This window comes from Larus michahellis, chromosome 4 (assembly GCF_964199755.1).
Source record: "Larus michahellis chromosome 4, bLarMic1.1, whole genome shotgun sequence".
In the NCBI taxonomy this organism is placed as follows: Eukaryota; Metazoa; Chordata; class Aves; order Charadriiformes; family Laridae; genus Larus; species Larus michahellis.
This window is the reverse complement of record NC_133899.1, coordinates 24,929,791-24,956,374: the sequence shown is the minus strand read 5'-3', so window position 1 is coordinate 24,956,374 and position 26,584 is coordinate 24,929,791. Positions and strand designations below refer to the sequence as shown.

Genomic DNA, 26,584 nt, shown 5'->3' with positions numbered 1-26,584 from the left:
ACGCTTGCCTCAGTGGCCTGGTGTGGCCAGGGGACCCTGCGCATGAAGAACGGGGACAGAAAGGACTCTGAACTCTGAGGGCTGAGACTCTCTCGCACCCCCTGTCCCGTCTGCAGCTTGTGAAAGCAGGCAAGGCCCTCTCCGTCCCCGTCCCCAAGCCAGTGGGGAAGGACGTGTGATCACCAGGGCTGCGCGCCAAGGCTGCGTGTCCCCGCCTGGTGATGCTGAAGCCTTGGGAAGCAAATCTCAGCGCGCAGGACTCTTGCTGGTGCTCGGCGGGGGGGGTCAAGGCTGCACAACTCTCCCCATAAGAGGCTAAGGCCAAGGCAGCACAGCTGCATTTACTACCTACCTCCCCGCTCCCCGCCCCTGCAAGAACAGAAAGGGAAAATCAAACGATTTCAGGCTAAAAATCTGACCACCACTGAGCAGGCTGCAGGGCGGAGGGGAGCACCTTCTGGATTTTAAACACCAGCTGCCGTGATGCTATCGGTAACCGGACAAAGGCTCGTGCGCCGCATGTGCCGGGGCAGGCAGGGACACGGAGCCCTTCCTGCACGGCACGTGGGGAGCTGCCAGAGCTCCCTCCTTCGGGGAGGGAGGCTCGAGGGCTGATTTTAACAGAGATCAGTCTGAAACCCAGGGGCTGTTTATTCTTTTAAGGGCCAGGCCTGCCTCACGACAAAGCCCAGCTGATAGCAAGGGTGGATGGGGGTGGGATGTACACGCTGGGGGGACAGGCGGTAAGAACAAGCAGTGGGAAGCAGTTCCCTTCCTCCGGCCAATAAGTGAAAGGCCTCCGCGGGTTGTGCTGAGGAGGGAAATTGCTTTATGCTGCCCGGCTTTGTGAGGGTTTAATCAACCATGCTGAAGGGGAAGAGGGAAAGAGAGTCCACCAGGCAGTGGGGGTCCCCTCTGCGCCTAGAAGACAGGCTGGCGGGGTGGCATCACTGTTTGGGGACGTGCTTTACACCGAGCACTGATGCTCAGTCCCACAAAGCTGCTATTGTCCATCTCCCGACAGGAATGGTGACGAGCCCTTGTGTTGCGGCGCCCATCGCCTGCAGGCAGACCACAGACCAGTGGCCTCCTCCCTCACTTTAGGCAGGTTCCGGAATCCCTTTGGGAGCCTCCTTGGGTGGCCCAAAGCAAGACCAGGGAGGATGCAAGCGAAGAAGAGAAGAGATGCAGATGTTTGTAGCCCAAAAACTGAAATGCCCTTGGAAGAGGGACCGTGGATGCACAAAGTGATGTTGGTGTGAAATGCTGGCCCATATCAGTGATGGCCAGGGTGCAATGACCTTGTCCAACAGATACTGGGCACTGCTTCACCTGCTCCACTGCTCCTAGGTGAGATTTGGCCCTTTGCTTCCCTTCTCAGCCCCACGCCAGCTGAAAAGGCATAGCGTAGTGACTTCAGGAATGACACAAGGCCAGTTTTCACAGCTGACCTCAATGCTCACGTTGAGAGCTGCACCTCAGTTCCCTCAGGGCCAACAATTCATCTCTCAGTGAAAGCTGAAGCCATGAGGTGCTCGACAAGCACAGAACAGAGAACGGAGCAATTCCTGCTCCTGCCTCATGACAAAAGTGGCAACTCGTGATACCAAGCGCCCCACAACTTCAGATGAAGCCAGTACAAATTACAGGCACTCAGCACCCTGCAGGGCCATGCTAGTAGCTCAGAAGCAACATGGGGCGTGAACAAGGTCCTTTTCCAGCCTGTGAATGCTGCGCACATGGCTCTGCTGACCTAATGACGAGTAGTTGGCCCAGTAACGGAGTAATTCAGTGGGAACCACTCCCTGGAGGAAGCAGCACTTTGCTCAGTGCCTGCCACGCTGGAAGCGAGCTGGGCATCTGCAGCGAAACCAAATTCAGCTAATGTGAAAAGCAAGAAGAGCGGCTTCCCAGTGACCTCCCCGTTCCTCCCGCAACGCTTCACCCCAACAAACAGCACAGAATCATAGAATTGCCTAGGCTGGAAGGGACCTTTCAGATCACCTAGTCCAACCATCCACCTAACTCTGACAAAAACCATCACTAAACCATCACAGTCCTCATCCTCATCTAGTGCCAACCCTGCAGAAAGCTCTCTGACCGCCCAGGCCGGTGCGTAGGGGCCCACCTTCAGCTTGTGTTCGTGCTCCTTGTTGACCCGGGACAGCAGCTGGGCTTTCCTTCTGTTGAGGGCATCGATGAGGGCGTCACACTGGGCCACGAGGCAGGCCTCGAACTCCACGCTGTTCTCCTGCGGGTCAGAGCAGAGCATCACAGCCCTTGGGAAACCTAATTTTTTTTACGATACCACATGGGCCATTTTTCTATATGCAGCACACAAATCCGTATCATTAGCACATGGGGTGCTTACACCTTTGCCTCATGGCAAATGTGGTGGTGGCAGGTGAGGAACAGGTTTGATCCATCCTGCCACATCCTTGGATCTGCCTATGGCAGAGAGGACAAGGGCTGGGTCTCTGCTGCTCGCTCCGTGACACGGGCAGCTTTGGGAGGAGCAGTTTTTAGCAGGGCTGCAGGCGGATAATATGAAAAAGTCAGGTGTGGACCCCTTTGGGAGAGCACCCACCAAACCAAGCTGGGGAGATGGGACAGAGGGTGTCAGAACAGCACATCCTGGTGGGAAGGGGCTGTTCCTCGGCCAGGAGACACAGTACCTGGATTTGCTGCACCATATTGCGGAGTTGGACCAGGAACTCTTTTGCTTCCTTGGCTCTGTCTGACAACCCGTTGAGGGCCTGGGAAAGCTGGCTCTGCAGGGGGAAGAAAGAGAGTGGTCATTTCCATGTCTTGGACTCAACCTTGTGCTGGGGGAGCTGATGCGTGTGCAATTTGGGCTGGGGATGGACTGCAGCAACCCACCGAGGTGTCCTTCTGCCCCGGCTGCCCTGAGTGTAAGGAGAGGAAAAGGAGGGTTAGCCATCACCATGGATGCCCTAGCCTTGGGAAGCAGATAGCGAGTATCACAGAATCACAGAATGGTTTGGGTTGGAAGGGACCTTTAAAGATCACGCACTGCCCCCTGCCCTGGGCAGGGACACCTCCCACCAGACCAGGTTGCTCCAAGCCCCGTCCAGCCTGGCCTTGAACACCTCCAGGGATGGGGCAGCCACAGCTTCTCTGGGCAACCTGGGTATCCACCTCCGCCACAGGCTTCTCTGGGTGATCAGAGACAAGCCACATCTACCCTGGGTCTCAAAGCGAGCCAGTGGCTACCTCCCCTGAATCTGTGCTCTCCAGGGAGCCAGACACCCCAAATCCTGTAGGATCTGCCCCGTGTCTTCTGAGGATGATCAGCAAAAGGGCGCAGGTCAGGCCACTCGAATTGGGCTGAAAATTCCCCAATCTCCTCAGGAAAGCCAAGGTAAAGCAGGGTCCTCCCCCACCATCCAAAATACCGACTACTCCTTCCTCCTGTGGTGCTAAGGAGGTGGAGCGCACACCCACAGCCTGCTCCGGCCCAAGCTGAGCTGAGCTGCGTAACAGAGTAATAATAATGATCAGGCCTTGTGCTTTTTCATTTTCATGTCGCTTTCCAAACATTAACTCTGGAATCTTCCCCTTTTGCCGGGATTTCAGTAGGAGTTATTATCTCCAGAGCTGGGCAAATCACCCGTGATAATTTACGTCTGGGAGAGATTTTGCCTCTCTCGTGGGCTGCAAAATGCCTGCAAACACCACACAGGATTTGAGGTGCGATCTTTCTTTGTGGCGGACACAGAAGGGGCCCAGAAGATGGCTGATGCCCCCAAATCTCCAAAAACCTACTGTGACTGTCCCTCCTGTGATCAGGACACTGGCACCGGGCTGGCACCGGCCCCGTCATGCCGTGCCCACCTCACCCCCCTCCCCGGACACCGGTGCGGGGAGAGGGAGCACCTGCTGAGAACGGCGCTGGGCTGACATCGAGAAAAAAAAAGAATTGCTATTGAAGAGACAAGGTAGCAAACAAACGGCGACCATTTAATGGCCCATAAAATGACCTTACTGCAGCTTCCCCTGGAGATGTTAATATAACCCTAGCGATTTCTGCATTTCCTTTGTAATTGATCGTGCCGGAGTCATTAGGATGTGGAGCTAATCAGTGAATGCATCTCTACTAAAAATGGGATTGCTAAATCAGCTCAGCAGGTCTCCCCATCCCTCCTCCCTCCCCTTCCCCGAGCAAAGGCTGGCGGAGAGACGAGGTTGGAGTCCGAGATGCTCCCTGTGGCGCTGGCAGCCCCAGGCACCGCAGGGACAACCCAGCCCTGCCTCGTCCTCCGCCCCGCGCCCCTGCAAAAGCCTCCATCCCCCTGCCCCACGCTCACCCTCTGCAGCCCACGCACGGCTCCAGCCCCCCCAAGATTTAGGGAGATGTCTTAAGCCCGGCAACCGAGCGCTGCAAGGCCCTGGTCTTCCATAATGCAGGCAATTAATAGAGAAAATCAGTGGGAGACTGTTATGTTTACAAGCTCCTCATTAAAACTGCAGCATGGTGGGTTTTTTCCTTTAATAAAGTCCTTTTTTTTTTTTTTCTATCAACGTACATTTCAGAAAGGGGATCTTTGTATCAACATAACTCTTTGAGGCTTTCCCAATGGGAAAGCATTTTAAATGCACTCTTAAAATTTAATAAGAGCTCTGTGACGCCAGTCTGCACTGTCCACGTGCAGCTCCTTCACCCCACACACCCCCAGCCCCGCGGCACAAGGGCTCCCATGGCGCAGAGATCTTTGAGCCTATCCACAAAAAGAAAAAAGACGGTCCATCGCCTTCAGAGCATCCCTCCCTGCTGTCTTAACCCTGCATCCCCGTTCTCAGCTCAGCCCCATAACTGTGAAATGCGCAGTGGACACTCTGCCCTGTCCCTCGCCCCTGGCATGGAGAATGGGGTGCCAACACCAGCATGCCCAGCTCACAGCGACGTGCGGTAAGAGCATCGCCTGTGCAAAGCTGGTGATGCCAGCTCCTATGTATGGGTGGCCACAGGCTCCTCGCTGGACATGGGAGCTCGAAGATTTGGTTTTTCATTGGCATGAGCTTCGTGCCGATCTCCAGGAAGGGTCCCCACCACAATAAGCCTTTTCCAGAGCGGGAACACGTTCCTGGACGCGTCGCCGTTGAAACAAACATCTGCCCAGCTCCCCCGCCGGATCCCTGCTGCTTATGGCAAGAGTCACCCCGCTGGGGACTCAGAAATGCGAACCATCGCAGTTAGCCCATTAAACAAGGTTAATTAATGCTATACGACAACGGTGCGCTTATGGGAATGCGCGCAGGGACTCGCGGGCATGCCTGAGTGTACTCATTAAGGGCAGCGCCGCAGGCGCAGTGACAACGTGATTCATAACCGTCCGCCAGAGAAAAACAAAGTCCTTCTGGTTTCTGTTATTACGTTAATAAGTCAGAGGCCGCGGAGAGAAATTAAATGACTGATCGGGTCTGTAAATTCTACAGGTACCTTCCATGACCCTTGGAGGAAACCCAAGCTTTAATGCAGTCTGTCACTTCGGAGAAGGATTTAATCACCGGACACGGAAGGCAGAGTCACAGGTTGCCCACAAGCGTGTGATCTACACACAGGGAGTAGGAGATGGAGACTCAGGAGCAGTTCTCTGCGTGGGAGCAGTGGGTCAGAAGGACCTGAGGCCTCGTCTCCCGCGGGTGCTGTACCAGATCACAGGAAACAAGATGCCGTTAATATTTCTGACACACGCTGGAGCCATTTCCCCTCCCTGCAAAAAGCCGGGACGTTGCACTTGGCATCTCCATATGGAAATAAAATATTTGGGGCTTTTCGGGGCTGGGAACCCCGCTCTGGGGACCACTGTCCCCCCGCAGAGCAGGGGCCGGTGGATGGAGTGGGCCGGCCAGCTCGCACGTGCTGGACCGGAGCAGAGTCCCACCCCCAGCTAGCACAGGCAGGGGAATTAATGAGTGTGAAATGAAGAAAAATCCCATTTAGCGCCGTCTTAAAATCGAGCGAATTTGTTCTTTGCAGAAAGCTGGCCTCTTTTTCAATGCTCTTGTTTCAAGGCAGTATGAAGAGGCCTCTGTAATTCACATTAGCATTAATGGGAGCTAAGCATTTAAATCTCTGTCCCCGGAGCACTTAGGAGAGAATCCGTCCCCTCTTTGTGCTCGCTAATAGCTCTGTAACCCTCCTTCCCAGGCAGGGCTGACAAAGGGATTTCTGTCACTCTGATTCTCCCTCGTCCCAGCGCAGGGCTGAGCGCAGTCGGTGCAGAAGGCTGGTGGCTCGGGAGGGCTGAGCAGGCTTCAAGAAATGCAGAAAAGCATCATTTCAAACTCCGCGTCGTCTCTCCGATGGAGCTGCTCTGGTTCTCCTCCCGTATAACCCCGTTGCCAGCGATGGAGCTCCTCCAGGTTTACCTTGAGGCGAGGAGGGAGCTGGGACTGTTATTTTAGGGTCCGGCTTGGCGTTGGATGCTGGATTAGCGGAGCCGGCTCCGTGTGACAGCTCCATCTGGCATACTGGGAAAAGTCTGACGTTAGCTAGCGTTGGCCACCAACAAGAGCAAGAACAGTTGGCTCTCGTCTCAAACCCCAATTCACTTGCAGGCTCTGACACCACAGAAAGTGGCTGGAGTGCTCAGGGAAGAAGCCATTCTCCTTCTCTGCTCCATGGAGAGCAGGGCAAGCCAAAACCCAATTGCTAGTCCAGGTCCCTTGGCCAGCTGGAAGCCCCTTCCCCACGTCCCTGCCCGCCCAGGAGCTGTGCAGCTCTGTGCTGCCCATCCCTAGCCCACGTGCAGGAACGCAAGCTTGTGTGTGACAGTGAAAGGTGACAAATTCAAACGAGATCAAGAAAAGACATTTCTGTTCATGGTCAGGCCAAATGTACACTCCAGCACAGCATCTTCCAGCTCTTCCAGCCTCCAACAGTTCACCACTCAGGAACCTCATGAGGTGGGCATGGCTTTCATGTAGCCTGTGTAACCCCCCTTGGATTTCTCTTCTACAGAACCATCCTGTCTCCTTGTGGACCAACATAAGCTTTTATCCCTCACGAGGTCCTTTAGCAAGGAGCTCACAGCTTAAGGTTAGGTTTATGGTCGGACTCAATGATCTTAAAGGTCTTTTCCAACCCAAATTATTCTATGATTCTACTATTCCGAGCGCGTGTCCTGTGAAAGCCACCTCCTCTGGGCTGCTGCAGTCCATGCCTGCTTCAAAGGCCATTTGAACCTGAGACTTCAGGTGACTGCACCTCCTTACCAGCCACAGACAGGCTAGGTGCTCCCTGTCACCCCAGGACAGAAAACTCACCCCAAAAGAGCTCTTGGCATTACACTGAGAGCCCAGTACCTGCTCTGACATCCCAAGTGTCGCAACCAGCTCCTGTTTCTTCTCTCCTTCCAACCAAATCATCCTGCATCCAGTTCCTACACTGGAGCACCCATACGGATGTAAAAGAGACGAGGAACAAGCCACGGCAAGAAAAGATGCTGTTCCCAGCTGTTCCGCTTGTGCCCTCAAAAGGATGAGGAGCTGTCACAGATGTTGGAGTGGAAGTCATGTGCTTCTTTCTTTTAATTAAAGGACAGGACCTACAGCCTTTGAATCTTGAGGCAAGCTTACTGCATGTGATGCCTGACTAATTAAAACGGGATGTTTAATTAAAAGTTGCATTCAGTCAGGAAGTTGATGAAGCTAAACCGCTGCTAATTGGCTTTCGGCTCCAGTCACGAGAGCCTGACTTTTGGATTCAACGCTGCCTAAGAAGAGAAACCAGGGGCTCTGCCTGGAGCTGCAGCCCAAGCTGAACCTGCCCCTCGAGACACCGTGGGGCGAGGGGAGACCAGACGGGGCAGAACCATGTCCCAGGGTCCGAACCGGCTCTATTTGATCGCACCTCACAGACAGCAGCATCTGGAGCTCCAGCAGCCCCCCAGCTCCTAACGCACATGGTGTGATGTGACACCACGCAGGGCTATGCACTTACGACCTGGAGGAGGCCTCTTACCAAAAACGCCTTAGACCTCTGCAGCTACAGCTGAACCTCACAAACCTGAACCTCCTCAAAGGTCCTCTTCTCTTCATCTCCCTTCTGCTCTGCTAAGCCCGGAGGGTGAGCTGAAACGGTTCTGGAATATTCCCCTGAAAGGGCACTGGAAATGCAGATGTACGGTAGATGGTAGGTTACATCCTGAGACAACCTCATCCCAAGGCAACCTCATCCGGAGCCTGTGTGCCCAAAAGGTGGGTGGAGAGCAGTGATTTCCTTGCAGCCCATTTGATCTCTGCCTGCTGAGCTCCTCGGCATCTTCGGAGAGCAATCAGGCACCAAGCAGGCTTGAAAGCTGGAGACGGCACCCACTCCCAGGCCCACCTTGGCATGCCTCTGGCAGGGATGCAGAGTAGATACAGGTGACTGGTGCTCCGTGTCTGCAGGGTGAGCGAAGCCAGATCATCTTAGTTGCTAATAACTAACTTTGAGCCAAGGCAGAAGACAGGAACAGAGCGTGGGTCTGAATTACCCTTCCCCAAACACAGCACCATTCTTCTGCTGCGCGTTTGACATGGGTCCAGCTCAGGTTTTGCTGGCTTCCCATGAGAAGGATGTGCTCTCAGCCTGGCATCAAGCTGCAAATAAAGTAACAGACGGAAGAGTCTACGCTTGCCAGCAGGACACGCACACAAACACAGAGCCAGGTTTGAGAGCAGAGCTCCGGGTGCAAACTGCAGGCTGGAAACGAACCTGAGAAATGGAACCCTAGGAACCTTCCTGCTCCCCTGCTGCAGACAACGGGGCAGCAAGGGATGGGAAGGCAAACTGCTCTGTATCGGGGGCCTTGGTTCTCCTCCTTCATTGCAGTTATGTCAGGGAAACTGGGGTATGGAGGAGGGAGATGAAATGTAAACGAGTAAGACACTGCAGCCCCTGGGAGAGGAGCTCCCCGTGGGGAGCGTGTCTGAGGGGGGGCTTCTCCTGCTGCCCCTGCAGCAACCCGGGGGGGGCAGCTGGGGTCTGCAAAGCAGATGATCCTCCGCACGTGCAAGACAGGCTGGCTCTCAGGGATGGAAAGGCATCCGCCGAGCGGATTATCTCTGGGGCAATTTGTATCAGAGTTAATTCCAGGGCTTGCGGCAGGGGCCCTGTGTCACTGGAAGAGGCAGAGATGCCATTACGCCTGCTACTATGAATCCAAGGCCCTGGTGAGTCCTCCTCACGCGGAGGCAAAGCACGCAGACCTTTGCCACTGCAACCCTGCGAAAACCCCAGGCGGAACCTGAGAAGGGAAGACCCCTGAGATGGGGACACTTTGGGGTGTCTCGCCTCCATGGTGGTGGCACCCATGCGCAGCCCCACAAGGATTCCCCAGCCCTGGCTGGAGCACGGGTGAGTTACAGCCTTTTCAGTGCAAACTGAGAGGGATGCGAGGAGTTTGGGATGCCCAAAGATCCAACCCAGCATGGCTGTATCCATCTGCGCGGCGCAGGAGAGCACCCAGCCCTCGATCCCTCCACAGTGCTGAGAGCACCCAATGCCCATGGACACCAATAGGTGCTGAGGGTGCTCAGCATCCCCAGGGACACGGACCGTGTTTTCCTCCTGCAAGCCTTCTCCTTTCTCTCATCTTCTATTGTTTTCCCCTGTCTCCGTGCAGCAGTACAGCAGATTCATGTGTGCCACCCAAAGCTAGCAGGGGGAAGCCCCACTTCCAGAAGGGACTGTGGACCAGCCCAGGATGGAGGCAGTGGAGAATTCATCCAGGACAACCTTCTCCTGTCCCCTCTGCCAGGCAGACAGGCTGCCTGCAGCCCTCTTGCGAGCTGGGGGTGCTGATGCAGTGGGTTTTTCCCCATGCCAAGCCCCGAAGCGGGGCTGCTGCCAGCCAGCCGGTAGGATTTTTGTAATAGCCACTTATTTTTTTGATAGCGTTGATAACAGAGCAGCAAAGCCGTTCTGGTTGCTGCAGCACAGAGCAGAAATCACTGCCAATCCTGGCAGTGTCAGAGTTGGAGGCCTTATCAGCTCAGCCCAGGTTGTTCTCATTTATTCCTGTTCGCCCCGAGTCACTGCGTATCAAGGTAAAATTTTGCAGATGGACGCGCATCTGTCCTCCCCTGCAACACGGAGCTGCCGCAGGGTTACGGGTGTTCGCTGGGTCTGGGGAAGGCCGGGCACGGCAGGATCCCCAGGGATATCCCCTCGAAGGGCAAGCCCTGAGAGCTCAGGTCAGACGCTGCGGACAGACGCCCACCCCTGCGAGCCTGGATGTCACCGTGCTGCCTGCCTGCTGTGACACCGTGCTGGCCTGACCGACCCCTTCGGCACGCAGCTAAGCCTGTGTCTGTGCCATTTCTGGGTCCAAACCCCGGGGTCGGGGGATCGCATGCTTCTTCAGAATCCCCATCCTACAGCATCCTCTCCCCCCATGAGATGATGACTGCAATAACCAGCCAGGAGCCGAAGCCCCCAGTGGCGACGTGCTGTCACTTGGGCGCACAGATGGCCCCGGCCGCTGGCTTTGTTCATGCAGACACTAGGGCAGTGTATTTTCCTCAGCAGGCAGAACTGATTCAAAGGCTCCAGCGTGGAAATAAAACAAGGATATATTCTTTTCAAGCGTGATCTTGCTAAAACCCTTTCATTGCCTCCCGTGTGGCCCCGGGATTTCCTGGCGCCCTGCAGGAACACTGCTCTGCCTCCTCCCAGCCTTGCTGTGGGCAACTGAATTCATGCTGAGTTTCTCGCACGTTTTATTTAGCCTGGTCCCAGTATAACCTGCAGCAGCAGCGGCAACGTCACCCCTCGCCCTGCAGGTGTGGCAGAAAGGGATGGGGTTCTCTGCCCTGACCACCCCCAGCCTTCAGGAGTCCTCTCCAAAAGGAGAATTATAATGTTTTGAAAACAACCTGCTGCGACTTGGTCTCCAAGCCCTGGAGCTGCGCATTAGCCGGCACTGGGGACGCTGCCGGAAGCAAGAGACCTAGGGTAAAACCATCGATTATTCTTGTTGCGTGGATTTTAATGCATGCAATTGTTACGCCAAAATTGCTGAAGAATAATTCCGGCCTCCAGACACCCTGCTGGGAGCAGCGTGCATGAGCAGCCTAGCTGGGACGCCGGGGCTGTGGGTGCCTGGGGGGACAGGTCACACTCTGCTTCTTCCACTCCGAAACAGCGGAGCACTTTGCTCCTGCTGCGAATAATCCACGTGCAGGCTTGAACCTGCTGCTTCCCTGTTCACAGGCCTTCTGTGGCCAGGACAGCTGGTGTTGCACAGCCTGCAATGACTTCTCAGTGGCCTTTGGGAGAAGCTCCTACAAAGAGGAGGACTTGAACCCCCAACTTCCAGCATCCTTGCAATTTAACCCCACTTCTGCAAGGGGCAAGCAACCAGGCATGCAAAACTCTCCAGCAGAAGATAAGGCTGCCAAGTGGCCTGAGATAATATGCCAGTGGCTCGCTTCCAAAAACGTGGGGACACCAGATGAAGTTGTTAGACGCCACCGGAGCCACGGTGACCTTCTATGCCCCAGTGCTGTAGGATCACCCTTGGTTTAGCTTAGCCCCCTGAAGAGGGTAGACCTGGGACGATTCCTCGCAGCCTGACAAGGGCCAGCTCTGCGCACAGGGACACTCAGTGTGGATCAGTTCACGCGTGGCAACTTGCTTGGCCGTCCCTAGTCCTTGGATTAAACAAATACGAGAGGTATGAAACGTCCTGGTCTGCTCCTTGCTGACAGTTCCTTGCTGTGAGGATGTGTTGAAGATGCTCTGCCCTTGCTTTGATATAGGATGTAGTCCTTGCTTTGATTTTTAGGGAGAAGAAATGGGAGCACTAAGATGAGAGTAATAGCCCCTTTGATATTGTCCAATTAATTCCTGTTTTGCTTCATTAGTACTCAACAACAAATCATCTTAGCCTTTTACTGGCAAAACCTAATGCACGTCTCTCTGAAATCACACAGATAAATACCAGCTCTGCTACAGGGATGCTGAGAAAAACACAAGCTAAGCGAGGATCTGCTGCCTGCTCACGGGGTACGCAGAGGGGCAAACAAGGCGAGGGCGAAAAGCTATTTTAAAAGCTCAGATCTGTAGAGTGAGTTGATGCTGAGGTCCATGTTGCGCATTTCAGGAGGAGAAACACTTTGGACTTGCCCTTGCCTGGTCCTGCTTCAGCGGTGCCGTGTTAGGTGTGCTCCTGGAGAACACTCCCAGGTAGTGTCCTTCAGAGGAGGCCAGCTCCTGCCGCAGCTCTGCACAGACATCAGGGTGGAAACACAGGTCGAGAGCACTGCAAATACATGTCGCAGCCGTTCACTGCAGGCTGCTTTTCTGCGCTTTTTCTTCTTTTTATTTTTCTGCCTTTTCTTTTTCCTGGCCTGGGTGGCAGTCTCCCTTGGAGTCTTCTTACCAAGATGATACTGATTGAGTTTGGCTTCTTCTGGGATCCGAATCCCGGCAAGAAGGCCAGGAACTTTGCTAGTGGCTGGTTCACACAAGCAAGACTAGAATAAATTCCTCCCTCTTGTCCCTCGGGAGGCAGCCCAGGGCACGGCAGGCAGCAAGAAACAGCCTGCTCTATGCCTACAGACTCTATGATTCTGTGATTCTACAGGCAGCTGCCCAGGGCAGGGGGTTGGAACGAGGCGATCTTTAAGGTCCCTTCCCACCCAAACCATTCTGTGATTCTGTGAGTCTACGACATGTGCCAGCAACAAAAGTATGGGCAGCTCCGTAAGGCTGCCGGGAGGAAGCCAAGAGATGCTTTGGCCAGAAAAGGGAAGGTGAAGATCCTGGTGCAAGCCAGTCTGCCCAGTGCAACGGCAGCACGTAGCTCCCTTTGATGACTGTACCGAGCCCTGTCTTGAAGAGTGCAATAGGAATGACGGCTGATGACTGTCACTTGTGACCCAGCTGGGAGCGCACTGATCTATAGTTGCTGTCACGCAGCCGGTGGCATTTCCAAACCACCGCGGAAGCACGGGGCTCGTTTGCTGTGTGTCAGTGTTGTTGTGTTTTGAGAGATGAATGAGGCTGGCGAGAGGCAGAGGACAGCTCGAAGCTGAGCAATGACTTCTCCAGGCTCCCTCCCCTCCCTGCAGGCTATGGTCCACCAACTACAGCGTCCCGAGCGGGTGGAACTGCTCGTAGATCTCCTGGGTCAGCACTTACAGCCCCATCCCTGAGCAAATGGGCTGGTTCTTTGCTAGAGGTGCAACTTCCAGGCAGAATAAGCACCCAACTACACCTATGCTCCTCTCTGGAGAAGCTGGGAACACACCATCTTGCAAACACTCTTCCTATGTTTGTGGAAAAAGGAGGTTAAAGCACCCTTCGCTGTGCCCCAGCCCTCAGAGGGCTGAGTGCTGGAACAAAACCCTACATGGCGAAGGGCAGCCTTGCAGGGACTGTAGGTTGTTTGTTTGTGCTGGGTTTTTTTTTTGTTTTTTTGGTTTTGGTTGTTTTGTTTTTTTTTTTTGGTGTGTGTATGGTTGGACTCGATGATCTCAAGGGTCCTTTCCGCCACGAAGATCCTATGATTCTATGACTGTCACTGCAGCCAGCAGGGCTGTTCCATGGGCCCCAACCCCTGGGCCATACCCTGCTCCTCCTGGGTTGGCAAAGGTCTTTCTTGGACAGGAATCAGTCAGGCGAGAGTGTAAGAGTATAGCTGTTGACCTCCTAACGTCACTGGGGCTGCCTGCTGAAATCAGGCACGTTCTGGCCTGATCAACAGATGTCCCTTCCCTAGGGAGGACAAAGAGCAGAACACATTGCAGACGGACTACTAGGAAAAAAATACCAAGAAAATAAGTCTGTGCTGAAGGGAAACCGCAGGAATTTGGCTTCCAAGTACCCTGGAAAGCAAGATCCGTGTTACACAGAGCTGCTGTTAAAGCTGCTCTCCTTTGCTACCCTTACCAACGTAGAACCAGCCCCGAATGAGCATCCAGGAGGGAAACCATGAGAGATGGCTTATTGACACAGAGTTACCCACCGGTCTTCTGCACAGCTGTTGAAGAAGTCAGTGCACGGCAAATATTGAGAGTAATAACATTTGGCAGCGTAAGGTAATCAAGGCAACTGATCTAGTTATAATGAGCCTCGGCAAGCACCGAGTTGAGCTTCTGGAGGAGTACTCCGCAGGTCAGAAGGAACTGGCTCATCAAGCAAGGTCTTCTGCATCGCAGGCAGACACCGAAATCGCCATTATTATTGTTTTAAAAGCTAATAAATTCATCGCACAGCCTTAATTAGAGAGAAAGGCAGTTAATAAAACCAGACATTGCATTTCCTGAGAAGACTGCTCAGCAGCTATTCTTTAGGGCAGCCGATCCCTCCTTAACTGCTCCTTGTGGCATTTTCCCTTCACTCTGAATAAGCCTCCGAGCCCTGAATAAATCCTGGATTCCCCTTCCCACAGTGCAGAAGACGTAAGGGAACAGCACTCAACTTGTTCCACCAAAGAAAATCCCCATTGTTCAGCACAGACAGAACCTGAGATATGTTCTTTAACGTGCCTAAAAACGTATTTACATGAGCAAAAGTTGCCGCAAGGTAGAAGCCTGGCCATCAGGCCACCTTCTGACCCACAATGCTGCTGTGACCAAGAACAGCCCCCGTTCTCTAGGAATGATACTTTGGGATGTAAAAGACTGCACCAAGAACATCCTCCAAGAGAAGGTTCCTCTGCACCATCCCTCTCACAAGCTAGTGAAAGACCTCAGAAGAGACAACAGAGCCTCTTACGGAGGTGGAAGGCCGTACATCCATCATAGCACCGGAGGTACAGTCACCGTATGACCAAGACGCCACTGTTGCTGTCCTATGAGCGTGGCTATGAATTCCCACCAAAGTTCTAGAGAGAGAGAAGCAGCCGCCCTGGTCAATGGCAAACATCAAAGCAGGCCTCCACATGATGCTCAGGGAACACCTAGCTATGGTCAAGCTTGTCAGCCCTTCCCAAGGACTCCCATGTGCCCATGACTTGAAAAGCACGATGTGAAACAGTGATGATGTTATGGCCAGCGTTAATTACATACAGAAAGCAAACCCCTCTCCCTGCTCCAGCTCACTGCTGTGAAAGGCTCAAGGTGTGATGCGTTGAGGACAGGTCGATCACCAGGGCTGCATGCCTACTGAGAAAAACCTCCCAAGCTTTGGTCTACATTTTCCTGTGAAGCTCCTCTCACTGTTTTTCCTGCAGAATTCCTTAAACCCAGACGTGCATTGTGCAAATACCCAGCAAACGGCCTATTTCCCACAGGTCGGACTCAGGTTTGTTGGTGGAACGATCAGGACAGAGGTTCAGTATCTCTCACAATGAAGGAAAAGCAACGCAGCAGCAAGCTGCTGCCATCTACCTAACAAACACCCCCCAGGCCAATGGTCCACTTGACCTCCCTTCTCCTTCAGGCTCGAGGAGTGCCAGAGGGCTTGAGTCCATCCAGAAGAAAATGAGCTCCCCAGGGATTGCTATGAAATGCTGTTACTTATGCAGAACAAATGAGCAGCAGGGGAAGGACTGCCAGAAAAGGTCAAGGAGCTTTAAAACACTTCAAATCAGGTGAGTAATGGGGAAAGGTTTGGGTCTGGCTAGGTTGGAACGGCACAAACCACTGCTGCATCTTTTTATTCAAAAAGTCTGGGGGGCATTCCTGTAAATGCTGAGGAATCATAGAATCATAGAACAGTTTGGGTGGGAAGGGACCTTTAAAGGCCATCTAGTCCAACCCCCTGCCATGAGCAGGGACATCTTCGACTAGATCAGGTTTCTCAGAGCCCCATCCAGGCAGCCCTGGAATGTTGGGTAGGTGGTGGGATGGGGCATCTCCCACCTCTCTGGGCAACCTGGGCCAGTGTCTCACCACCCTCAGTGTAAAAAATGTCTTCCTCTCTCTAGTCTAAATCTTCCCTCTTTCAGTTTAAAGCCATTACCCCTTGTCCTATCACTACAGGCCCTGCTAAAAAGTTCATCCCCATCTTTCCTGTAGGCCCTCTTTACGTACTGAAAGGCCATGATAAGTTCTCCCTGGAGCCTTCTCTTCTCCAGGCTGAGCAACCCCAAGAGAAGCTGCCAGAAGATCAGGGCACCCACTTTTGGGGGGACAGTCACCACAAGAGTACACAGCATCTTCGAGCACCAAGCATCTTCCCCTGCAGTCATCCAGGCAGTGCACGTGGTCCTGGCACTGCCCAGCATCCGGGAAGATGCACACTGCAGATCTTAAGGCTTTCTGCCTTAAAATTATGCTCTGTCTGCCTTCAATCCAATTACGCCTTCCCACTCAGCCTGCCTCCGCGGTTACTCACACTTTAGCTCTTCCATCCCATTATTGCATTAAGTCTTTAAATCTGATTACTTTGTTTGGAGTTAAATTTAAACCTGATTAACTGCATAAACAATGATTTTTACCAGTCCTAGCTCAAACACAGGAGAAAAGAGGCTGAAAGCCCCATGGGGCAATTCCTCCTTCCGCAGTGAGCGTATTGACCATCCTTTTGTCCTGTCCTATAGCCTTTAATAACCATCTGTGTGCTGTAGTCTGGCACAGTCATAAACAGGCTTGACAGCTAGCCAACATCTTGACTTTGCTTTGACATTTAATTGCCTAGAAATGCAAATTGTACTGCGCTCTTCAGCTCTGAGCCATATTCACTGAGGCACGAAGGTAAAGGAATACACCCCACCGTGGCCACGGGCCGGCATTCAGTGCACTCACTGGGGTGGCAGAAGAAGAGCAGCAGCTCATCAGCACCACCACTGATGACCACACAGTCCCACCACAGAGGGCAGCCCAATGAAAACACCCTCCTACTGAACCTGGTCCTGGTACGGCATCCAGGAGGCCTGGAGTCCAAGCCCTGCTCCACCGTTAGGTGACCAGCGGGACACTGGGCAAGTCCACTTCTCCCATCTCCTGCCAGTGTAGACCAGAAAGCCCTGGGGCAGTTGAGTGGGTGGTGGGCACTTGGTCTAAGGAGCCTCATGTGCTTCATACAAAGGTAAAAGCACGACTTTCAAACAAAACCAGTATGCAGGCTGACACCAAACAGGTCACACAGCCTTAGCGTCCTCGTGGCTCTGTGTGCTGTCAGTCCCGTGCAGTATCTCACTGTCCATCTGAACCCAGCTGGCAACACGCCGTGGCCTTCAGAGATCCCGTCCCGGTGCCTTAGCAGCAGCTTCTCATTTCACAGCCCTTTGCCTCTTTGGCTGCTGACCAAAACTGGGATTTTACAGAACATCAGCAAGCACTTGTGGAGTTAGCTGAAGGGAGGTTTTCAAAGGCACAGATGGGAGATGGCGTCTCATTCCCTTTGGCTATCAACACCCAGGCCTTCCCTTCGATGGGAGGAAGCACATACATCCCCCCAGCATCTCCACAAAGCGGGGCTGCATCATGGCCTTGCAGATAACCCATCTGCCGGCATTTCCTAATGAATCCTTGATGCTGCAGCCTCTGAGGATGGGCCGGCGTACCCAAAAGCTTGTCTGCCTTTCCCAACTGAATTAACGTAGCAAAAGCTATCTCCTCTCCCACTCACATCTTACCTTGGGCACATCCAAAGTCCAACACAACTACAAGACTGTTGCTTTTCTGTTTATGGTCTTCTGGCTATTTGCTCTTAACCATCTGCCCCTATGGAAGGCAGTCTGGCATGTGCTGAAGTGAAACAGCATCAGCACTAGATGACCTTTAAAGGTCCCTTCAAACCCAAACCATTCTACGGTTCTACGACTACAGCCCGCAGTCGGTCTTTTCCATCACTGTCTCAAATCTAAACGCTCTCAGCCTTAGGCCATCTTTCCCAATCTGATACTCCCTGATGGGATACTGGCTAATACCAGTTGAAGGAGACGGTATTTGTGGTCATTAGCAGTTATTCTGGCCATCGCCCATTTGCCAAAACTCCCAAACACAAAGCCTACTCTGGGACAAGGGTAAATTTAACCACATTTCCACTACTACAATTTAAGCGCCAAACTTCTTGCTGCATTCATGAAAACACAAAGCCTGCAACAGCCCCACTATAGGCTTGAAGACCACGACAGTCCCCCTCTCCAACCTCCTCTTCCCCTCTCCGCGCACGCCCGGCTCATTCGTTCTTTCCCCGGCGGTCACCCCAGCTGCTCTCCCCATGGCTCGCAACTGCCTCGATGCCTGGGTGCCCCACGCCGTCACCGTCCTCCAGCCAAGGCTGTGCCGGCAGGACTTTCCCCTACACGCAGGACAGCTCACAGCCCCCTTTTGGAGTGTTTCTTGTGCTCTTCTCCAAGGTCTTTGATTGACTGTGCTGTGTACAGGACTTGACCAAATAAATCACTGCGGACTATCATCTCTGCGGGCAAATACACCGCTACCTACCTAACCTCGGAGTACACAACAAACCCCTTTCTCTCTGCTTCTCTGGCATATTTTTAAAAGAACGTGGGGTTTTTGTTCCTGTTTTTTTTTCTAAATGTTGCCCTTGGCTACTGCTTTAAAGCTCGTGTTTAACGGTGAGCGCCTGATGAGCACAAAAGCGAAACATTAAATCTCCCAGGATGTTCTGTGTATCCAGGATGCCCAGAGCCATCAGCGAAACACACTTCGGGGACCTGAGCATTTCCATTCCTGACACACTGGGCTGCAAGGTACGACTGCTCAGGAGCTGCTTTGCCGTCCCAGCCGAGCCCCTGTGCAGCAGGACCGCTCTCCTGGGGACACGGAGAGGGGACGGCCACACATCTGACTTACCCAGCCCGTCTGCGCCAGCAGCGACAGGATCAACGCTGGGAGACCTCTGCTTTGCTAGCAGCCACTGGCAGGCAAGACTCCACTACCAACAGAACAGCAGCCAATTATTACTAATTTTATGCTTTCTGCTTTTAATAAGATTGCTGCTATCACATGGCAGCAGAAGGAGGAGGGGGGGAAATGAAATCAAGATGCGTACGGATCGACTGGCCTTCCTGCTCCATCCCTTCCCTCTCCAACAGGATGGGGAACTGCTCTCTGCAGACATCTCTTTGGATCAGCCATGAGCCTCTTCCAGACTCCCGCCAGCCCAGGTGAGAGACGAGGAGCTCTCGGCAGCACCGAAGCGTTTCTTGTGCCTGGGAAGCTGCAGGGATTGTACCTTTGGCATCGCTTCTCCTGTCTCTTGGAAGAAGCAGAGGCCAGAGGGACTCAATCCATGTTGAGCTTACAAGAGAAACTGCCTCCTTCAGTTATCGCTGCTGCCTCGGGGCAGAAGGCTGGACTTGAGCTCTCTGAGGTCCCTTCTCACTTGAAGTTTTCTATGACCAAAGCTGTATTACTCAAAAAAAAAAAGAGATTTTGGTCGCCATGAACGTCCCTGCCTGGACAGAGAAGCTTCCACCTGGTCACTCACTGGGGTTTCAGCGTAGGGGCAGAGCAGCTCCAGGCTCTTCAGCAGAGCAAGGCCACTTGGGCTTCATGTAGTCCTACCTCTACGCATGTGATTTCTGCGCGAGCAGTTCTTCTTTCCCCTCTGGGCAGAGGGGAGGCTCTGCAGGCATGCCCTGAGCTCCTGCTCACTTAAACCAAAGACTGTTGCCACTGCTGGGCGTAGGGGAGGGCTCTTTCTCCTCTCCAAGGAGAAAACCCCAGGTTGCAGGTGCAGCAGAGATCAAAGGGCAGGTCCAAGGATCAGGATTTTGTATTTCCTTTGAAGCACCACTTTAGAAATACTTCCCATCACCATGGATACTGGAGCACTGGGAACACAACGCTCACCACACCAGCAGCATCAGAGATGCTCGGGTGGCTGCTGCCAGGAAAGCACTTAGAGCCGAGCAAGGAAGCTCAGATCTCACCTCAAGTGCAGGAAAAACACAGTAAATGCAGCTTTTCTCCTCTGTTAACTCCTTCTTCCAGGCACTGGAGTCTGAGCCCCTGCATCTGGAAGCCCCCCAAGTTGGAAAGGGTTGGATTTGGGATTCCTCCCAAAATGCGATAGCAACCAGATTGCATTTAGTGCGGCAGATACCCCAAGAGCCAGTCTGGATTCCAGAGACTTCAAAACATGGAGGGAAAAGGACTTACGGGGAAGGACAGAGATGGGAAAGCATCTCATTCCCAGACTAAGAAAACCCAAAAGTCCTACTTCATACAAGGAACAGGCTGTGTGTGCGCTGGATGCTCCATCCCCATACGGGATGTGCGCAGGGGGCACTTCGCAGCCCCTCTGGAGACGGCCTCAGGCAGACAACCTGGGCAGTACTGCAATCCCCAGGCTCCCTAGTAGCCATTTGCTCCCAGCAGCAAGGCCAGACTGGTCGGCATTTCTCCAGTAAGCTCAGGACACACTCCAGTGGCTGCAGCACTTTGCTCCATTAAATCAATCCCTTGGGACACACGATGCTTTTTTACCCAGGCACGAGCATCATCCCGAGGTCCTCAAGGCCTCCCCGGCTGCGCAGAGGACACCACAGTGAAACCAACGGAGCAGCTCTGCAGGGGTCCCATGTGCTCAGGAGCACTGAAAGGGGACTGAGAGGCAGAAGACCCAGACCTCTGGTATCCTCGCTTTCCAGCCTGAAATCCTTTTTGGAAGCAGGGCAATGTGGCACAGCATGAGGGAGGAAGGAGCAAGCAGCCAGTGGAAGAGGTTTAACGCCAGGCCCTCTGGGAAGGAGCCCACCAAAGCCAGCGACGTGGCCAGAGCGCAGGCAGGTGTGAATTCAGCAAGCGCAAAGATTTAAAACCTCTGAGGATTTCAACTTCCATCTCTCCTAATGCAATCCAGGAACGAACTCTTTGGAAACCCCACTCCCTCGAGCTCAGAAGACACGTTTGAAGTGGTCTCTTGAGAGCCCACGCTAAGATTTTTCAAGGAAAATCAACGGCAGAGAGAGGCAGAGAGTGACAAAAGCACTTGAAGGCAGTACGAGGCTCGGAAGGGTGTAGGCAGGGGAAGAGGAGAGTTGTTACCGGGAAGGCTAACCAAATGAACGGGATGGATTATGAGAAGATCGTAGACCCATTAATAAAAAAGGAGGGAGAATAAATCAATAATTCTGGAAGAGCTGAGACAATGCGCGCCTTTCAAAAAATTATTCTGTAATAAGAAAGGACGTACGGCTAATTAGGAAGTAATGAAGAACTTGTCAGTGTATCTACAGAGAGCGAGGAGGTGAAGGGGCTCCGTACCCAGAACCGAAGGATATCGGAATCACCGGAGCTGAGCCATACATCTTAGTGTCACAAGGAAAGCAGTTAATGGACTCACTGAATCATTCATGATTATTTATGAAGAAGTGAAGAATCCAGGAAGTACCACGGGATGGGAGGGGGGAATAATTCACATTTACTTGAGTAATAGTTGTGTTTTTTTTTTTTTTAGGGGAAAGAAAGAAGTGCTCCCAAGACCTTAAAGAAAAACCAGCTTAAGGAGAAAAGGAGTTACAAATACCTCTAAAAGTCTCTAGAGAATAATACCCCGTCTCAGCATGGGGAGGATACACCTGGATGTTGGACTCCTGCAACCCCCCGCAGCAAAGGCATCACCAGCAAGGCCAGGGCTCACTCCGCAGGGAGCCCAAACCTCGCCAACCTGGCCTTGGAGGACCTGGAGGACTATCAAGGTGAAGGAAAACACTGGAGAAACTCTCCTAATCTAAATATGTGAGCAGGGAAGGGGGGGAAATAGAGAGATGGGTTTAGTTCACAGAAGGCACATCAAATGGTTGTCTTAAATTGTAAGCTGCCTTGTAAAGAGCTGCGTCCGGGATTAGCAGGTGGTATCTCCAATCTCAGATGAGGCTGCGCAGTTCTTTATCTTTACACGCAAAAGGCCTTTTATACCACAAAAGTGCAAACACGGCTGGAAGTGATAAATGTGATCTCTTCCACAGCAAAACTTTTTTTTCCCTTTTTTCAAAGAGTCTCCAGAGACCTTATGCAATCTGTATCCGACCGGGAGTAGGAGATCCCTCTCGTTCTGCAAAGTCAGCAAAAGCCCCACTCTTTCCACTTCAGTAAAGGGTTTGTTTTAAGTCACTGGTTTAACTTAGGGGGGAAAAGAAGTCTCTTGCAACGTGATCGCTGGGGGTTTGAAGCTCTTGGGGAGATGGGTACTTTAGCAATATTTATAAGCTCAGCTTCAAACCCAGCACAAAGCTGGCCAGCTCGCAGCAGCACTCCCCAGCGCCTCCAGAGCTCTGCTATTCCAGTCTCCAGCTCCGCCGCGACACCACTCAACGTGAAAGAGAACGGGAGAAGATCTCCCAGGTGCAGAAGGCAAACACACCACGATGTGCTGGCAGGGGCTGGACGCAGCTTGTTAAAATGCCCTTTATTCTCCCCGCTGCTGGGCTTACGTGGATGAGCAGCAGCAGAAGCGAACCTCAGCTGAGTTTCAACCCTCCTGCTACGCAACTCTGGTCTGGTGCAGCAAGGACCTCATCGGTAAGCAAAGAGAAGCTGCTCAGGAGAAAAGGTATCTGGGCAGCAGTCCGTACACAAAGCAGAGGGGCTTCATGCAGCCTGACAGCGTTCAAAGGTGCTCTGATGGGTATTGGTTTAATTAGGTACGTTAACGTGGTGCAGAAGAGAAGGGTGCAGGGACTCCCATGGGCGCCTGAGCTGGGATGTCCACCCTGCAGAGCTGGATGAACGACAGACCTACTCTAGTGGGATCAGCCCAGTGCTCCGCCTGAGCTCATTAGACTCTTAATTAGCTCCCATGCGATCAGCTTGGGTGTCCCTGCCGTGACCCCCTGGTTTCACAACCCATATGCAGAGGATGAGCCTGGGTTCATCTCCTGGCTGCCGCGAGCTCTTTGGGCTGCGGGGCAGCACCCGAGCTCCCCCTCCCCTCTGGCACCACCGGCTTCAAGGCTCGAGGGCTGCGAAGAGGCTGCAGCTGCTTCCAATGACAGCTTGGAAGTAATGAAGGACAAAGACTCCTGTCCTGGTTTGAGCAACACAGGACTAATTTCTCTTCTAATGCTTGGGAAAAGTGCACCTTTAGAAGACTCTAGTGTCTGAATTGGTGAAAATATTTACTTTATAGCCAGCTCTGATGTGAAGGTTTCAAGGTCTCAGTGTTTTCCAGCTCACCAGGTGCAGGGATGAGGAGGAGCGAGACCTGGGCACTTGCCCCAAGCTGCCAATGGGATTATTTCAGACCATGAATGGCACATTCAACAGATATTAGAAAGTTTGGTGAGGAGTTCTCTCTCTCCCCCTTGATGGCGGTGGTCCAGAGAACTCCTTGCCCTGGTGCCGGAGCCCTGAGCCCTTCCCTTCCTCCCGAACCTGCAGTACTCGCAGTGTCCCACATTGGCTGTCCCTGCTGGGTGTGCAGCTTCCTGCTGAGAGAACGGGCTGAGCATAATCCTTGTCTATTTTATATTGGTATTGGGATCAATGTTGACTGTTTAGTGTTATTAATGTTAATTATCTAGTCTTATTCTATTAAATCTGCATATATCCCAACCCTCAGGTTTCCTTGTTCTTCTCCGATTCCCCTTCCCTCCCAGGAAGGGGTCATCGGGTGAGGGAATAATGGCCTAAACGGCAATAAATTGTTGTGTGTTCCTCAAACCATAACAACTCTGAACACAAATGTCACATAAACCCAGGGTTTCTAATACCACTCTAAAACGTGACGTTTGGGCTTTTTTCAGTGGCAAATTGCAAGGCAGGGGGGTAAGTTACAGAAGTGCCAGGACCTGGTTCCTTCGGGTTGCAGCTTTGATCCTTGAAGATTTTGCCTTACTCAAACATATTTCTATTTAAACTTATGACCAACTTTGAATCCGGCAGGGAAAACCAGCTCATTCCGCAAAGCTTGCCCAGGCCCGTCATTCCCTTCCCTCTCCCTAGCACAGGGAGGGGGCTCGGGAGGCTCCCGGCAAAGCAGCAGCAGCCACAGGCGCTCGCTGCGAACACACGAGGAGCAAAGAGCACCGTAGGCACTGCCACCGTGGAAAGCCACCAAGGAGGCACCCATGGGGGAGTCCTTAAGGACGAGCCCTTAAAAGGAGGAATGTATTTCATGCTGCTGGGTGTAACAGCCCCGAAATAAAATCTCAGTTTTGCAAGGCAGATAAATCAGTGCCGCTTTGAGGGCTTGCTGAAGGGTGCACGTGTAAAGCCCTGCTCCGAGGGGCACACGAGCAGGTCCTACTGCTTCCCCGCTTTGGGGACATCAGCATGGCCACGGCGTTCCCTGCATGGACCCCGTCTCTCCGGACACGGGAGGGCCCAGCTGGATGACCGAGGCCACTGGGAACCAGCCACCTGCGGTGGGCTGTGCCGACCTGGGGACAAACCACTTCCCAGCAGAACAAGAGAGCCTTCTCCCACATCCATTCCTCCTCTGCCTGCCACATTCGCACCCTATCAACTCCGTATCCCTTGTCTAGGGCCAGGGATGTTAACTGGTATTTAATTACAGACTACATCATCTGCCACTCCAAACACAGACATTAAAAATAATCATCTACGCTATCAGCTCTGTCTCAGAATAAATAGTGACGCTTTATTGCAGAGCTGTGCAGCCGCTGAGGCTACCTGCTTTTAAAATATTCTCTGTAACGAGAAGGTAGATTAATGTATTTATGCCCATGCGAAATGGTGAATGCAATAAGTCATTACATAAACTGTTACATAAATTACCAGCCAATCGCATACACATTTTCAGAGTCAAATTCCCCCAACCTCACGCGGAAGGAGTAAATCACTTCAAGCTACGACGGTTATTCCTGACGGCGGGGACCACTCTGCACTAACGAAGGAGGCAGAATCTGGCCTTAAATTACACACTCGACACGTATTTGTGGTATTACTTGTATTCAGAGGTCGCTTGGCTCCTTCCAACTGTATCTGCAAATCAACGTGGAGACCTCAAACCGAGTAAACTGTCTATTTAAACAAAGCGACGGCAACATAATAAATATTGATTTTGTAAACATTTTGCCGGGGTTAAAAGCTTTTCACAGAGATGGCCATTAGGCACATAACTCTCCTCCAGATCCCTGGTAAGCACATTTATTAATAGGTCACATATTACAGCGGAGTCTCAGGCAGTCTAAACCAGCACAGCTACCCTGAACTCGACGCTGCAGCACACGCTCTCCCCAGGTGGTAACGTTGGTCCTGTAAGATTCCTTATATTTAATTTAAATCAAATGTAGTTTGGGGCAGGTATAAGTAAAGCGGATGTTTTCTTGGGTTCAGGAACCCTGCTGCGATGTAAACTCTTCTGGAATGGCTTAACACTTGGCGACTGCATAAATACAAACTCTACTTGTATGTTTTTGTTTGAAATTACAGTCATGTTGCTGTTTATAACATACAAGGTGAGGAAACACATTCACTAGTTCCACTCACCAGAAACACTTCTGGTTCCATTCACTGGAAGGGAACTGTTCCATGAGGACAACTCTGAATAAATCACACTGCCCAGCATCCCTCAGCCTTGGCGATCTCTGCTGGACACCACCAGTGCCCACGCTGGGTGAGGAATAACTCCAGTATCCCACCCTTCCAATCCCAGCCTCCTGATTAAATATGAGATCAACTGGTTTATTTTCTGGCTAGCGCGTTGCTGTCACTTGACAATGTGATTGCTCTCTGCGGTAGGGAATCATCACCAATTCAGGATAAACCCCCAAGCTGCCCTTGCAGGACTGGGGGATGATGAAGCCCTCAGATGTGTTCCGCTGACATGCGGCCTCTATCGGCTGCTGGGGAGGACCACTGCGGGCAGTTCACATCACGCACCCAGTACCAGCCAGGTGCCATATCCGGAGCTGGGCAACTCCCAGTTGCAGGCAAACCCCTCCAGTTTTGCAAGAGTAAGTCGATTGTTGGGTTTCTGTCAACTCTCATCACGCGCATGGAATGGAGGTGGTCAATGATTGCAGTCAATGGCATTCGATAGCACAATCTACACAAGGCCTTAGCCATACATTAAGACTATCGAGTTGCGGAATCACAGATCGGTTTGGGTAGGAAGGGACTTTTAAAAGACATCTAGTCCAACACCCTGCCATGAGCAGGGACATCTTCCACTAGATCAGGTTGCTCAGAGCCCCGTCCAACCTGGCCTGGAATGTTTCCAGGGATGGGGCATCTCCCACCTCTCTGGGCAACCGGGGCCAGTGTCTCACCACTCTCAGCATAATAAAATTCCCGCCTTAGATCTAGTCTAAGTCTACCCTCTTTTAATTTAAAAACAACCGTTGTCCTATCACAACAGGCCCTACTAAAAAAAGTCTGTCCCTCCCTCCCAGACCTCTCTGAGGCCACAGGCTGGTTTGTAAAACCGAGACTCCTGGACCTGACATGACAAGTGTAACAATTTACGAATTTATTGAAGCCAGATCAGTGGCATATGGCAGGAAGGGCTTTTATCCTACCATACACCGCCTGCTGCAGTCATGGCATAAATTATTCCCCCAACTTTCCTTTTGATGCATCACGAGATGAACCGAGATGCCAAATGCTGAGTGCATGCGCTCCCGCGGAAAGGCGCTCTGTGCTAATGGCCACAAATGACCTTGCGCAGTGCTGTTCTCCTGACATTGCCTCTGCCGAGTTGTGAACAATCCCAGGAACCGAAACAGCCCCACAGAAGCGTCCC

The 26,584-nt window shown here is 52.5% G+C and overlaps 1 protein-coding gene across 5 annotated transcripts in view; it reads right to left on the bottom strand.

The window, feature by feature from the left end:
- Positions 1–26,584, bottom strand: part of TRIM9 (tripartite motif containing 9) — a 65,841-nt gene that overhangs the window by 27,040 nt on the left and 12,217 nt on the right. For all 5 annotated transcript variants that reach the window (XM_074583549.1, XM_074583551.1, XM_074583550.1 and 2 more), the window contains exons 2-3: positions 2,676–2,771; positions 2,129–2,251 (exon numbers count right to left, since the gene is read on the bottom strand). In XM_074583549.1, the coding sequence (XP_074439650.1) occupies positions 2,129–2,251; positions 2,676–2,771 (219 nt within the window). The remainder of the gene's footprint in view (positions 1–2,128; positions 2,252–2,675; positions 2,772–26,584) is intronic.